This window comes from Falco punctatus (assembly GCF_963210335.1).
Source record: "Falco punctatus genome assembly, chromosome: 6".
NCBI lineage: Eukaryota > Metazoa > Chordata > Aves > Falconiformes > Falconidae > Falco > Falco punctatus.
In genome coordinates, this window is record NC_137585.1 from 80,452,416 (window position 1) to 80,468,575 (window position 16,160).

At 38.9% G+C, this 16,160-nt stretch overlaps 1 protein-coding gene across 2 annotated transcripts in view; it reads left to right on the plus strand.

The window, feature by feature from the left end:
- Positions 1–16,160, plus strand: part of CFTR (CF transmembrane conductance regulator) — a 96,564-nt gene that overhangs the window by 34,548 nt on the left and 45,856 nt on the right. For both annotated transcript variants that reach the window (XM_080390995.1, XM_080390994.1), the window contains exons 11-12: positions 2,314–2,505; positions 14,779–14,873. In XM_080390995.1, coding sequence (XP_080247121.1) covers positions 2,314–2,505; positions 14,779–14,873 — 287 coding nt within the window. The remainder of the gene's footprint in view (positions 1–2,313; positions 2,506–14,778; positions 14,874–16,160) is intronic.

A 16,160-nucleotide genomic window follows, 5' to 3' on the forward strand; every position in this document is an offset into this window, starting at 1 on the left:
TATTGTGAGAATCTCCCTGCTTTTAAAACAGTCAACTGGAGAACATAGTGTAGATATCCAGACGGCTCAATGTGGTTGAGAGCAGACCTTTTTTTTTTTTTTTTTTTTTTTTTTTTTCTCCCCAGCCTTGCTAACATTTTAAGGAAAAATTTGAATACAAGATGGAAAGTAACCTGACAAGCCTGACACTAATTAGCCAGCTAACTAAGATGTGTGCCCTGGCCATGTGGTATACCTGGTCGCTTGTGCTACAGTTCCTGCAGTGCCTCACTCAGATGAGCTCCCTGAGTCCCATGTGAAAGCCTGGGGAGGTGCTGCTGAAACCGGTGGCTTTCTGAGAAAAGTTGTGCCTTAGATTAATCATTATTTTAGAATTCCAAAATCTTATCAGTACATTTACTTTGCAGATAATGCATCCAATTAACCTCATTAATATAAAATTAGTTGAACTTTGATATTGTTATTCACTTTGAACAGCAAGTAATTAGATGAGTCTTTCATCTTCACTGGTTTTTCTGAAGAGATGTGAAAGTCAAAACAAACATTGATTATGTGTTTGGCAACTTTTCCTGTTTAACAAATTATTGCTGAACATATTCTGATTTCTTTCACTTGCACAGGATAAAAATCTTTGGTTTGTTGGAGTCAATGGCAAAGGATCCATCTATTTAAATGTGATCAAGTCTTCGATATTATTTCTAGTAATGATACCAATGGGAAAGAGCAAGGGACTCAGGACATGAGGTTGTCCGCAAGCTAATATGTTGAGGTGCATGTTACTGTGATACTTCTGAATTAAACAGAATAGCTTTCCTATGTTGCCGATAATCTCAGGTGGCTATTGCTAAAGTTGATAATTGCAGTACAAAAATGTCAATTAGAAAGTGCTGAAGGACATATGTATATCTCCTTTATTCAGCTACTTAGGAAATAGAGGAGAATTCAGATTACACTGAACAGTTTGTGTGAGTATATACACACTACACTTTTCAAGGCAAAAAAGATAAAAGGCTTATAATATTGTCGGAAAGATTTACATAACATAAGGTTTACACCACCCTCTCTCTCTCAAAAAAAAAAAAAAATTATTCTTCCCTTATACCCTCTTAATTTAAGGTTTCGTTCATGTTGCTTGAGTCTGTTACTATATATTCCAGGAATTGTCACGTATGTGAAACAGACAGTATGCTTAATTTATCTGTATCAGAATGAAGCCTGACATCAGCTCTTTAATACTGCTTTGGTATTAGATAGGATTTGGTTTAGTTGTTTGTCTTTTTTTTTCCATTTATGCAGCACAAGATACAGTACTTTAATATCCAGTGTGCAAAACATACTAAGTGGCTGTCCTTTGCAAGATCAGAAACTTCTTACTCAGCATTTTGGAAAATTCAGATTCTGATATAATGGAAAGAATCCTGTGAGACTCCCCCCACATATTGTATAACTTGTCAAAGGATCTCTGGGCTTGACAGCATGAAACTGTGACTTAGACAGATTTTTAGATCTTTGACTGTTACGTCCCAGCTTTGTTGACTGTTTATTATTGATAAGAACACCACTGGAATGACTCCGTAACATATTTTTCCTTGTATTTCTCAATTCTATTCTTTGATCTAGTAGCCAGTGATGTGTGACAAGGTTACTACAAGCTACTGATTAACTTTGAAATTATAACATGTCAGTATTGAAATTGCAATCAATTCTTTTATGAAGGGAAATAGTAAATTTACTTAGGTCATGTATTCACGTAAGTGAGTTAACAGTTACAGAGGAAAATTCAGATCACTGAGTAGTTTGTGAGCAATTGTACATACATACACAAAGAAATTGCATTTTTCAAGGCAATACAGATAAAAGGCTTATAAACACTGGTGGAATTGTAAACATGAATTGTTTGTTCTTTGTACAACACAAAATAATCCCTGATGTTAAAAATCAAATAACATTCTCCATAAATACTAATACTTTATATGTCTTTATGTGTCTCACAGATACTCACACTTTTACTTTATAAAATTACTGGAAGTTTAAATAAAACTGCGTACTTTTGCAGCAGCATGCCTTTTTTACAAGATACCTTACAAAATTTGGATTGTTCATGGAATGAAGTTTCTCTCATTTCAGAGGCCTTTCAGAACCATATGTTTCATGAAAATCTCCACGAATTGCAGCTTGCTCTAGATCAGTACTTGTAGGGACAGTCTTGTAAAGACAAATGTACCATTTAAGTGACTTTCACTTTGCTTAGCAAGCGTTTCTTTTGGTTGTACAGATCTCTGATATATTAACCAAGAGTCAATGATTTTTCAGACTTCTCTTCTGATGTTGATAATGGGAGAATTGGAACCTTCGCAGGGTAAAGTTAAACACAGTGGAAGGATATCCTTTTCACCTCAAGTCTCCTGGATCATGCCTGGAACAATAAAAGAAAACATAATTTTTGGTGTATCCTATGATGAATACCGATACAAGAGCGTCATCAAAGCCTGCCAACTAGAAGAGGTCAGTCATGTAGGACTCTTTTAAGACCTGTGACCCAACCCAAGTGAAAAAAACCAAAGAAAAAGTCAAGGAGTACAGTTTTAAGTAAACAAGACATTTCTGAGATTCAAGCAACTCAGCCTGGCATCCCACTTTTGTGGAATTGCAAGTCAGCCTGTTGCCAGCTCCTTGAGACATAAGCTGACAGCGCTGGTTCTGGTAGTTGACATAACGGGAGCTAAGTAACCTGGCTCAGATATTCTAAGGTGTCTGCCTTCTCAGTCTTCATTCCTAGTTAGAAGCGTGGGTAAACATTTTAATGTTAAAGAAATTATGTAAAAACTATTGTTCCTACATATTTTCTTCACTTATCTTCCCTGTAAAGAAGCTTTTCCTTACAGTCTTGGAAATTAACCTGTTTTTCTCCTTTCTTTTGCACTTCAAAAATGTCTCCAGGGATAATTAGAATTTTGTGCCAGAAACCTGAATTATTTAGAGGTAAATCTTGACTGAAGTTAGGTTTTTCTGTGTGCACGTTGAAAATTCTCACACTGGAAATGATTGCAGGATCGATCTTTGTGTGACATGTAGCCCACAATTAGTACAATGACGTGGAAATGTCCTTGTGTGTGTTTGATGTTGCCAGAGGGTAGTGCAGGTAAAGGTATCTTTTCACATTGCAAGATACAAACGGAGCCAGCATTTTAGACCTTTGCACCCTTACAGCGGTGCCTTAAGATCAGGCATTTTGTCTGTAACATGTAGATGAAAACAAAAAATATTTAACTGTGCTGAATAGGATCTGTCTTTAGGCCACACAGTGAAACGTATTTTCGTTTAGCGCCAGTCAAGCAAGAAAACAATAGCCGGTCTGTTTAAAAATAAGACGAAGTTGCTGTGCTTTATCTCAGAGCAGGTTATAGTTAAGCAATAAAGTAATCTTTCCTTATATGTTTATGGCTATTTCAGCTTCTGTTTGGATTGTGGTTTACTGGAAATCTTCTCTGAAAGCGTCTGAAGACAGGAGCATTAACAACTCCTGTGTCAGGCTTTCTGAAGAGAGTAGTCCTTAACCTCGGTTGTAAAAGTTGTAGTTAATGCCAAAGCTCCAAGAAACAACTGGCTTCAGCAGTTCAAAAATGTCCTTGCCCAAAGAGGCTTCCCAACCCAGACCCTAGAGCAGCAGGTGGTTAATGATGGCTCAGTGTCTTGGTGTTGGTGGGACAGCTTTGGTGTCTCGGTGTTGGTGGGATGGCTCATTGTCTCAGTGGTGGTGGGACGTCTCGGTGTCAGTGGGACAGCTCGTTGTTTTGGTGTTGGTGGGGAGGCCTGGTCTCTTGGTAGGCTGCAGCTCCTCTGTTCTTTAAACAGGCTCAATCAAGCTAGCTTTGATCTGTGTTGGCTCAGCTCTGTGCAGAATGGCATGCTTCACTCCCTAGCAGGGATCAAGTTTGGTACTTATAAGGATATTTTCTTTTGGACTGCATAAATAAATTGGGCTGGCCTGAAGAGAAGGTGGAATGATCTGGAAGGCAGCCAAATGACTTACCTTATTGCTATTATTATGCTTTCTAGTCTCGTTAGCTTTCGCATTTTAGTTACTAAACAGGACTTAGTATGGCAGGTTGAAGGATGGATTTCAAATATTAATTCCCTGTTTATTCCCCAGTGTGACCTTTTAGGGGTTTATTATGACAAGGGTTAGTGTTTTGTTGGATTGGGGTTGTGTGTGTTCTCATTCTTCAGAAAGGAGAGGTGCCAGAGGGTTTTTGCCTGAGGCAGTTCACTTTGCCCCCTTCTCTTCAACTTTCCCAGGTGGTTATATAGTCCACCTGAATGCAGGGCTGTTGCTAAGTCTAGTTCTTATATGGGCTCTTCAAGGTGAACCAAGGATCAGTGATAAAAGGGTGTTTATTTCTTTATTGCACATATGCTGCAAGCCAGTTACAAATAGCTCTTTCAGTGGCTGAGTGAGATTTACTTCCAAGCTCCATGCTCATAAAAACTTTCTTGGGAATACAAAGCCATCTTCTTTGACCCAGTGGGCAAATAGATGTGTGACTACTGCAAAAAGTAACAAACCTGCCAAATGCCCCATCTGCTTTGCCATCTCCACTGTCACCCTATAAAGGAAGCATACTGAAGATGTAGTCTGATTCCTAGATTTGATGTCTTCTACCCTTTGTCTTTGTTAGTGAAAAAAATTACTACAGATTACTCCATGTGGGTCATGTCATACCATCTACATAGCTGTGGGGCTTCCTGACACACGGTGAATAATAGCCTGTTCTTGTCTGTCAGCAGAACAGGACACTGAAGCTGGATGACATCATACAAGGTGCTCTGCACTTAGTTTTAGGTGTATGGAGATATGTAAATTAATTAAACAAGTGTAACTCAAATAATTTGGGGTGTATGATAATTTCTGGAAAAGTCAGTGCTACATTTTTCTGCCTGACTTTTTGGATGGGTACATAATTGATTTGCTAAGGAGCTACACAGCCTCTTTAGGGTTCCTAAGTACCTGAGATAAATTTATTTCAAAGTAATGATGAAAGATGGAAAGCACAAGTAAATATTTCACAGAGCTTTCCATATTTTCAGGTGTCCAAGAATAAAATTCTCACTGTGTAGGAAATCAGATCTTTATTTAGAGGTTAAAATGTGTTGTGTATTAGATTTTTATTCTGTAGAGCCCTGAAGAACAGCAAATCTGGTTATGTTAACTTTTACCTAAAAATACAGGTGGGCTTTGGTAGTTTTTGCTTGGATAGAAGAAGGATTTTTGATGTTTTTCTGAAAGATACTCTTGCAGTTTTACATTTATTCTCTTTGCGTATGGAACCATGAAAAGTCATTGTAAAAAGATGGTTTATTCTTTAATGAATTTTTAATATTGACAATTAACATTACTGGAAAGCAATGAAACTATGAGCAACAAAAGGAATTTTTAATTTCTTTTATGAGCTTACATAAGTTTATAGCAATTTAGAACACTAAAATGGGCATTTTTTTAGTCCAAAGAGTTCAGGTAGCTACCTATTTTACTTCCTTGGCTTGTATACTTAGCTTAAGAAATTTCTGCCTTCAGTTTCTTATTCTTGTTGCCTTGCTGCAATTCACCTACCCTCCAGTTGTGCCAGTACATCTGTTCATGATGTCATACCATGAAACAGAAGATGAAGATTAAAAAAAAATAAATTATGATATGTTGGAGAACTGCATCCCTTGTAAATACTCTGTCAGGATAACTTGACAAAATCTGTGTAGTGCACAATACATTAGGATGCCAGTCTGTGCTTGGCTCAGTTAAGGTGTACATGTCTCTCAAGTGTCCTTTTTTCTCATGTATAACTAGTTGTCTTGCTCAGTGCCCATCACGTAGGTTTGTGACTGATGAATGGTCAGATGCAGTGAATCATGCCATACAGTAGATACTGTTTTGTGACTCTGTGCATGGGAAGTGTGTGTTTTAATAATGTTCCTTTGAATGTAGTCCTGCTTGATGGCACACATGTGGCTAGGTTTCATTCATGGTCTTTTGTCCCCCCAGCTCTGCTCCATAGCTGCCTCTGGCATGTGGGGAATACCAAAGGCAACCCTGTACAAATGTATGAGAGATGAGTTGTTGAAAGCATCCACAATGAAAGACAGTTGTGTGTCAAAGACTCGGTGAGGGAATTTTTTTAGGTCTAAGTACCACTGCTTGTCATAATTTCATGATGTCACTGTATAGACATATAATACTGAAAAAGCATGAGAAGGGTTCTCAAATGTGTCTCTGTGTGCATAATTAAAAGCATGCCTAAGGTACTTTTTAAACTTCTTTTTGTATAGCTTATGTGTGTATTTCTATGGTAGTGTAGCCTGCTTTTTATGTGTAAAGTGATTCAGAACGTGATTATAATTATTACATTTCTTGATTAGATTTTTCCTTTTAAGGTAAGTAGGGCATCAGGAGAGGTAAAATCGTGTTTTACAATGTTGTTCTAAATACTGGAGTTTGGAAATGGGCAGAGGTTAAGAGAAGAGCGGTAGAAGGTGATAGAACAAAAGAAAGACTGCTTTGGAGATGAGATAGAGGGACCGTTATTAAGAGCTACCTTAGTGTTCTTGATATCCAACAGAAACAGCCTTACTGGCAAAAATTATTTCTGAAAGCCTAGCACAAACTGAATACGGTTGCAGTGAGATGTAAGTGGTACGCAGACATTGCCCTTATTCTTGTGTGATGCTGAACTCGAGTGAATGCCAGTACATTTAAATTTGATGATACATTCTGTGAAACATCACAGTAAAAAAAAGTCTTACAAAAAAGGCATAGGAGGAAGGCTGCTTCTTCCTTCTCCACTGCTTTCTTCTTCTTTTTTCCTTTCCTGAAGAAATAGCAAATATTTTAGCAAGCAAGGAGGTGAGTACCTTATTTAACATGTTTTCTAAAATGAAGGTCCCAGTTAGAAAACAAGGAAGGTGAAGGCTTTCAACTTCTAGATCAAACCATTCCAGCACAGATCAGTAGTCCTTACCATTTGTCCTTTATTCAGAAGCTTTTTTTTAAATATTGTTTGAGTGAGTGTTGTGGTTTAACCCCAACTGGCAGCTAAGTACCACACAGCTGTTTGCTCACTCCCCACTGGTGGAACTGGGAAGAGAATCAGAAGAGTAAAAGTGAGAAAACTCGTGGGTTGAGATAAAGACAGCCTAAGAAGTAAAGCAAAAGCTGCGCTTACAAGCAAAGGAAAGCTAGGAATTCATTCACCACTTCCAGCTGGCAGGTGGGTGTGCAGCCATCTCCAGGACAGCAGGGCTCCATCACGTGCAGCGGTTACTTGAGAAGACAAATGCCATCACTGCGAATGTCCCCTCCCTTATTCTTCTTCCGCCAGCTTTACACGCTGAGCATGACCTCATCCAGTATGGAATATGCCTTTGGTCAGCTGGGGTCAGCTCTCCTGGTTGTGTCCCCTCCCGGCTCCTTGTGCACCCCCAGCCTCCTCGCTGGTGGGGTGAGAAGCAGCAAAGGCCTTGGCTCTGCGTAAGCGCTGCTCGGCGATAACGAAAACATCCCTGTGTGACCAACACTGTGTCCGGCACAAATGCAGAACATAGCCCCGTACTAGCTGCTGTGAAGAACATGAACACTATCCCAGCCAAAACCAGCACAATGCATTTAATTTTGAGTGTGCAGGTGTTATCTCAGATCTGTTACCTTTAAAATCTTATATTAGCATGGTATGATAGAGAGAAGCCAAGATGTAATTCGGTACGGATTCTGAACTCATTTCCGAAAGACAGTCCCCAAAGGCAAGCTTCAAGGTACTTGAAAAGTAAGGTAAGATGAAATGGTGCTGCCTCAGTTTATACTACCTTTTTTCTCTTTTTTTGACAAGGTGTTTTACCCTTTTGATCAAGTACTTTTCATCGCATTCATGATAAAGATCAATTAGCAAGAGAAGGGGAACTTTTGCCTGGCACTTCAAATAAAGGACCAAAGATGAAGAAATTTAACACTGAGAAATGATCTTGTGTAATTATTTTGTCTCTCATTGCTCAATAACAAAAGCTACTGGGAGATGTAAACTAGATGAGTTTATATGTCTATGGAAACTTCCTACTAAATTTGAAGTAATTCCACAAGTGTAACTTCCCTGGAGATTGAAGGTTGTTTTAATATCATGGTATGGATAACATGAATATAAATGGGAATTCGTAGTAGCAGCCAATTGAAAAAGCAGGGTTTGAAAAATCCTTATAACTGATGTCATGGAAAATGGGGAAGAAATGTGGCTTGATTTTCAGATTTTTAGGTTGAAAAGTCAGTATTAATAGCCTACTATACACAGGGTGTGGGATTCTTGTTTGTTTTTAGCACTTGCTAAGTTAAAAAAGTAAAACTTTTGGACAGGTGAAACAGGAACCCTCGTTTCTGAATGTTATTAACATCGAACAAAATCATCCTAAGAGAATGCATTCCTCCAGTAAAGACAGCAGAAGTGGGCCCATGCTTGATTATTTTTTTACAAGAATAACTATCATTGTATCCCATCTGAAGGGGTGCAGTAATTCATAAGTTTTGTAAACTATACTTCCATAACTTCCATTTTTACCTTTTTTGCAATGTAAGATATTTTTCCACCTAGTTAGTTCATTTGATCCTTCAATGGTTACCTAAGAGGCCATAAACACATAATGGCAAACTACCTTTAAGAGATTACCACTCTTAAAGTAAACACATGTTCTGATTTGAGAGCCACCAGCTGCTCACGAATGTAATGTTTAACAAGGCATGCAAATAGAGCAAGTCTTTCCATGCGAAATCGAACCATGTAATAGTACTAAATAAATCTGAGGCCAGATCCTGTGTGTTTTTTGAGCTGGTTTTACAGGGAGTGCAGGAGATTAATTTTCATCTAAGAATTTAAATTATAGAAAGGATAACTAAAGAAAGAGACAGTGAATATGCCAAACCCTGGTTTGTGTTCCTGCGTGTTTGATGTCTCCTTGCAAAGAATGGCATCCATCCCTGGGTGATGAGTTCACTTCAATGTCAGGCGTTCCCTGAAACAGAAACATATATCCTTGCATCCCACTGTAGTGCTCCAGCTTCTTTTTTTTCCGTGGTGATTTGGGTTTTGTTTTCCTTTTTGTTTGTTTTTGTTCATTGGTTTGGGGTGGGTTTTTTTTGGCAGATAACTAAATCAGTAGGAGTTGAGAGGTTATTTTGTTGGCGAGTGAAATATTTTGTGCCCTAATTTTGTGCCTGGTTTTCACAAGGGATATTGCCAGATTACAAAGCATGTGGAAGAGAGGAACAATAAGGGTTCAAAGTCTGGAACAGAGAGGATATTAAAAAGTGGCTGGGTTACCTAATCAGATTCATGTCTACAGTGTAAACTACGTGAAAGCAAGTTACTTAGCCTGTCTTCATAGCTGGAGAGAGCAACAGGCATGTCAAGGTGAAGTTCGTCTCATCCTAATGTAAACAGCTAAAATAGTATAAGTGCCTCTTTCAGGCAGCAAGTCCACATAATATATCAAATTTCCCACTACAGCCATTGCATTTCCCACTACAACCATTGCATTGCATTACAGCCCAGAAGCTGGCTACCTTTATACTTTTTTCCACCTTGTGCTAGTATGAGCCAACTCCTTTAACTGAGATTCACTGAAATTCTTGTTTGTGGCCCAAAATCATGGGCAGGTCAGCTGTGAAGATGTTGACATCGTGAGCTCCCTGGGGAAACCGAAAGTAAACAGGCTAGCACAGTTTCTTTACAGCAGGGGAGCATCTTGATTAGAGAAAAAAAAAAAAAATGAACTCCCAAATGCACTGACTTCAAGAAGTTTATCAGTGATCAGTATGTTTAACAGAGCCCCTCTGCTATGTTCTGTGTTGATATCATTTAGTTAAAAACCTGTTTCAGTCAAGAGAACTCTTCCCACCCCACTGCCTGTCTTAGGTACAGGGCTCTGGACTGATTACCTTGGATGTTGTCCTATCTTCTGTGTCACTTCTGGAATCATACTTAATTCCCTCACCCTGTGTTTAACCTACCCACATGCAGCATACCAACTACTTCATGTTTCAAAAATCTGTTCCACCATAGGAGTGTTTCACCATAGAGAAAGTGTGTTTTGCCAGCATTCATGTGAGTTTTGGGTGAACCTGACACTCTGCTCAAGGTCACAAACTCTTGTGAAAACAAAGCTTATGCTTTTGGATCATGTATCCTTCATAAATGGTTCAACTGAAATCTAACGAAAGCCTCAGTTTCATAGGCATAGGCATCACAGGGAGAGAGAGGAGAGTTACCTAAATAAAATAAAAATTTAAACAGTAATTTCTGGTTTGAAATATTTTAAAGAGATCTGGTTTTCTAGCTTCTGGCCTGGGAAAATGAGGGCTCAGGTATGTTCAAGTTGGTTACCAACAAGCCAAGATATAAAAAGTTACTGAAAATTCTTCATCTTTTAAAAAATAACATGAATGTTCACTAGTAGGTATAAGCCTGAAACACAGAACTTGTTTTCAAAACTTTAAAACTTCAAATTTTGCAGTTTAGTTCATATCTGTCTTACTTCCAAGGTGATTTCTTTACTGAAAATCAGGACAAATTCAAAGTTATGCTTTCTGCAAAATGACATTTCAAATTCATTATCTAAAGATTTTTAGTAATCGCTAAATTAAATTCTGAATGTTTGTTTCAGTTCTATTTCTGCCTTGTTGGTATAGAAGAATTGAATATGATTGCTTGGATGTACACAAATAATCATGTTAGTGAGAATGGAGGTAACAGTAATTTTTTCTCTTATAACTAAAGAGAAAAATTACCAAACAGGGTGGAACAGTATTGCAGCTCCTGCTTGAAACCCTTGGTGCTGCTTCTGCTTAACTTGTGTTCAGCTTTATTTCACATTTTATACAACATAGGTTTCAGTATTTTTCTTGTAATTTATTGCAAATAGCCCATACTGCAGAAAGGGAATTGCAAAGTGTATTCAGAGGCAGCTTTTCTAAAACACAGGGAGAAAGAAGGAAATGGAGAAGGGAGAATTTTGGTGGGTGAGAAGGAGGCAGCAGTGTGAATGGGGGGATTTTCTGGAGACTGTGAAAATAAACGTGGTAAATGTTAATGCCAATGAAGAAAAGGAAGGGGATGGAGATGGTAAAGAAGCTGGAACCGTAGTAAAAACAGGAGTAGAGGAAAGCATAAGTTTAGATGGAGGCAGTCAAGAGCGCTGCTCTGTTCCATCAGTTTCACGACTGTTTTATCTTTTGAAGGGAACACAGAAGAGGGAAGATCGAAAGCCAAATAATTAAGGGCATATTTAAGGAAGAAAGATGGGCTCCATAAGTGAAATATGTATATTCTGTCATTAGAACTGCTTCAGTAGTTTGAATAGCCTTGGATATATAAAGCAACTATTTGCCAATGGGCATGGTGCTTAGAGACTTTTTTTTTTCTGTTGTGCTTTATTATTTGAATTGTTGCTAATGACTTATCAAATTATTTTGATAACAAACAATCTCTACAGAAAAGACTTGAAGTGTGAAGTCTGTTCTGAGATTTCCTTTTTTTTATAATGAGACCGTATTTCCTATTCTCTCTGAAAAGAGGTGTTAACTTAAACTGTCTTGGCTATATTCTTCCTCATCAAGCCCAAAGGTATTATGAAGGCCATCCCTTTGCTGCTGAGGTAGATGAATACTACATTTACACTGCTAAAAATGCAAACGGATAAAAGGATTGCCTTCTTCTTAGGTGTGCAACTTGAGATTTGTTAGCTCCTGATATTAGGAGTGCCCACGAAAGTAATTAATGTCTGTGGGAACTGCGGGAGGTTTCTTCTCTGAGTAGTTACTAAAAGGTTTCCCAATTTAAGCATTTAGAAATCTTAAAGAAAATCTGCTGGCTACTTCGTTAATATGCTGGGTTTTGTGCTGTTCAGCATCATTACATTAGGTTTGTCCCTGGCTTGATTTCACTTCCTGCATAAAATGACAGCAAGGATGTATTTGGACCAGCCCTAGTACTTTTTTACAATAGGTAATGCATGTTCCAACAAATAGCATTGTGTGTCTATTGGACTTCATCACTCTGTTTACGCCTTTGAAAGAAATTACTAAACATTTTTTAATTATTATAATTACAGCCTGAAAAGTTCTTTGTATGTTCCATGCCATATATTATCCTAAGGTGAAGGGTAGAAGAGAGCAGAAGGGGAACTCATTAAAAGTCTGATTAAAATTCCATGTTGACACACCTGCAAAGAAATGTATCTGATGAAATCCCATCACCACTTAAAACAACGGGAACCTTGGAATTAATTTTGTTAGGGCTAGGATTTTACCCAGTTTGCAGAAGACAGGCTGCGCCCGGTTCTTTCCCTGGGCTTTTTTGGAAGAAGTAGAATTGGGAAACAGCAATGGCACCAGCACCATTACAGGCAGCAGTACTGGTAGAAATGGGAAACAGTTGAAATCAGCTTAGATATCTAGATAATTAGCCACCAAATCCCAGTGTTCAGGTGAAGATACTGGGTGAACGTCAAAGTTACAGATGAATAACATGACTCCACATGCATAGTGAAACCACAGGTGATCTAAGCAGGTCATGTCAAATAAATGCCAGAAAAGCTTTCATGCCAGAATTTCACATGTTCTCTCTAAATATTTCATGACCTGTAGGAAGACGATTCTGTCACATTCAGAAAATCTTCCTTTAAAAATGTTGCTGTCACTGTTTTTCACATCCCTCTTTCTGCAAATACCCGAGCTGTTATGTTAGTACTGAGATTTTGCTTGTGTGGCTCTCCTGTTACAAGAGGGAAATAACTAGTTAACATGAGAAGAATTTTAAAATCATCTGCAATAGATTTTCCATACGTAAGAGCATCTTGATTTTAAGGTCAGAATCCTCTAAGTCAGGAAGCAAATGCTATTATCAAATTAAAAAGTTGGGAGAATCTCCCATTTCCTGACAGACCAGGCAGTCAATTTCTAGTCCTTCAGTGGCTGGACCTTTCATCTGTCACTGATCCAGGGCTGAGCAGCATTGTTCAATCTGTTCCTGAGGTCAGAGCAATTTACAGGGGAGGAAGAAGGAAACATTTCTCTGGAAGGATTTTTATTTATTTTTTTTTTATTATTCTGCAAAACCTCAGAGACTTGGAATGCCAAAAGACTGCCCAACAGAGAGTGATTATCTGTCAAAATTACAGCAGGGTGATCAAAATTTGATTATATCTGACTTTGTATGCAACTTGAACTTCTAGAGAGCAGCTCAACTTAGAATTCCAGGTGCTATTGTATTGCCCTGGAAGTGCTTCACACGTCTTCTAGTCTTTTTCCCAGAAGCCACAGGATTTCTGTGGATGCTCCAGAGTGCATGCAGACAGCTGAGTTCCTGCTTGCCCCTCACCTACCTGGGGGAAGAGAGACCCCAAAACAGGCTACCTCTTCTGGAAGCTACCTCTACCTTGCTGCCTAAAGCCTGCTCCCTGAAGCTCCCTTTCTGAGGAACGTTGCGTGCCACTTCTTTTCCCCCAGAAGTTGCACTAAGAGAAAAATCTTTGTAAAGCATGAGAGCACCGGACCTGATTTTGCCTGGTACCAGATGCGTCAGTCAGCTTCCTTGGCTGTGGAGGATCCCTGCCTTGGGAGCTGGAGGGTGTGCACAGGCAGCGAGAGGGGCAGTCCTGTGCTGCCAAGCAGGGAACGAAGGTGCTGGCAGCTTCTGGGACACTCGGGCCTTCGGGGATACTTGGGGCTTTGAGCTCCATGCGGGGAAAATTGCCCTGGAGTCATACGCGCTGGCAACCTAGGCATTCTGGGACATCCAGGTCCAGATTCATAGGGAGGTCATCCAGCCCGATTCAGGGAAAATGCCCCTGGAACTACCATCACCACAGTGATAGTGGTGTCACTGTACTGGCTTAAGGACATAGGCCAAGGTAAGGCTTGAAAGCAGAATTAGTATTTTTTGTTAGAGCAACTGTAAAAGTAGAAAAACTAGACAGCCTTCAGGCACAGAAGCCGTTCTCCACGTCTCCCCTTCAATGAATAATTGTGGTTTGCATGGATTGTCGGTTTCGGTGCTAAATACTTCTCTCAAGAACATTTCTGGCCACCTCTGCCAGTGGGGTACAAGGATGTCCTCCTCTGTCTCACGTGAGAGTGAAACGGTATTTTCTGTTTTCATCATTGGCTGAAGATTCATTTTTAATATATTCATAAGTTGTAACTTCCAGTCCAAGCAGTGGAACTTGGCTCCCAGACCTTTTGCAAACCTTGAGCATTCTTGGCATTCCTGGCTAGGAATTTTGTGCAAGCCTTTTTTAATGAACCTGGGTGAAGTATGAATTTCTCTGGGTTTTGAAGAGCTCAGATCCAGAGTTTGCTTCTTGCTCTCCCTAACTTCAGTGGCAAGTGCATTTATCGTTGTTACTTGACAGAAAGCTGGAACAGTTAATGTCTTGGATTGATATCATATAAAGGTATATTCCTTGCTTTTATGGAGATCTATCAATTAAGACAAATATTTGTTCTTGAGGTCTTGCAGCTCGTGATTGCTACCTGTGACAAATGATATATTTTCTTTTATCACCATTTCTGATTACATGAACAAATGAAAGAAATAAACCTCTGTGGGACTTTTTTTGTTTGGTTTTTTTTTTTACAACCTCTGTCTAACCTGTCTGTATACTGTTGTACAATGTGCTTCCATCCAGTCTGTAGCTTGAGTTTCTTGGATATGGAAAATACATGTCTGATTCTTAATTTTTTTTTAATAGGACATTTCGAAGTTCCCAGACAAAGATTACACAGTGCTGGGCGAAGGTGGAATCATTCTGAGTGGAGGCCAGCGAGCAAGGATCTCACTAGCAAGGTGAGAGCAGCAAGTATACCAAACTAGTGTACTGTTTCATGTATAAGGGAAGTATTATGACTAAGCATTTAAATACATGTGGACCAAGTCCTACTAAATAAATATCCTCCAGGTGTATCAGGAACTTCATTTTGCTATCAGAAAACTGAGTTTTGGTATGCAATTGTTTGTTATACACCTGCATATTTATTTATTGAATTTTAAAAGTTTGCTGTCAGATACATGCTATGGCTGACCTGAAGATGAATCTTTCCCTCCGTGATGTGGTTTGGAGGTTTTGATCTCTAAGTGTAGCTTTCTAAGTACCAAAGAAACCCATACAAAGATACAAATAAGAAATATTCCAGGATCTTTCCCTGCTATGACATTTCTACAAAGCAGTTTTTATATTAATTAATGACATACTCCCTGTCTGCAGGTGACAAATGAAAAAAAGTGCCATGTTTCAAAAAATGTTGCTAATAGTTTTGGTCTTTTTCTGTTGTAAAAAGAAAAAGGGGAAAGCAATGGCTAGTCAGTACCTATGAATAATGGTCTGGCCCTGCCTGTTTGACCTTCCAATGTTAGCAAGTAATTCTGAAGGTCTACAGAACAATAACATAGGTGTTTGTCTTATAAATTAGCTATGTGTTTCAGCGGAATCACCTATCATCAGAAATCCAGTAATGACAGCTCTGATGTGTAAATGGCCTAATTTATTTCTGTGCCAAGTGAAAATTTTGCTGGTTCCCGTGCTCGGAAGTGCTGGGTAGAAGTAAAATCACATTATGGTGATCCACACTGGCATCTCAAGAAAGATGGGCATATCTGTGTGAGCCTAAAAATAGGTTCATTAAAATAGAGAGGCTTTCAGTGTGGAGCTTTCTAGCAGATTTGTGAGAGGGAAAAGACATATGGATGCTTGTTTACGTGGTAAGGTAAGAGCAGAGGGGAGGATCAGGCAAAGCTTGCAGAGCAAAAAAACCCAAACAACAAAACCCACTTAATTTTCATTTAAAATGCAATATTTGCGTGAAGTATTTCCCAGATTCTGTGAATAATCATGTCTGTCACTTTTCAGATGGTCACAGCTCATTTACTGGAGCGTCATACAATTGATATATTTATTGTCAGCTATATTATTTTTAAAACAATTAAATGTCCTAAAGGCAGTGGTTGTGTCTGCTTTACATTTCATTTGGACTCCAGTCTAAGCTCAGTATGTGGCAAGGTGTGCAGGTGTTGAGGTGTGGGTTGCAGATGCAGCTTTGAGAAAGCTGGAGGAGAAAATGTAGGATTTACAGCCCC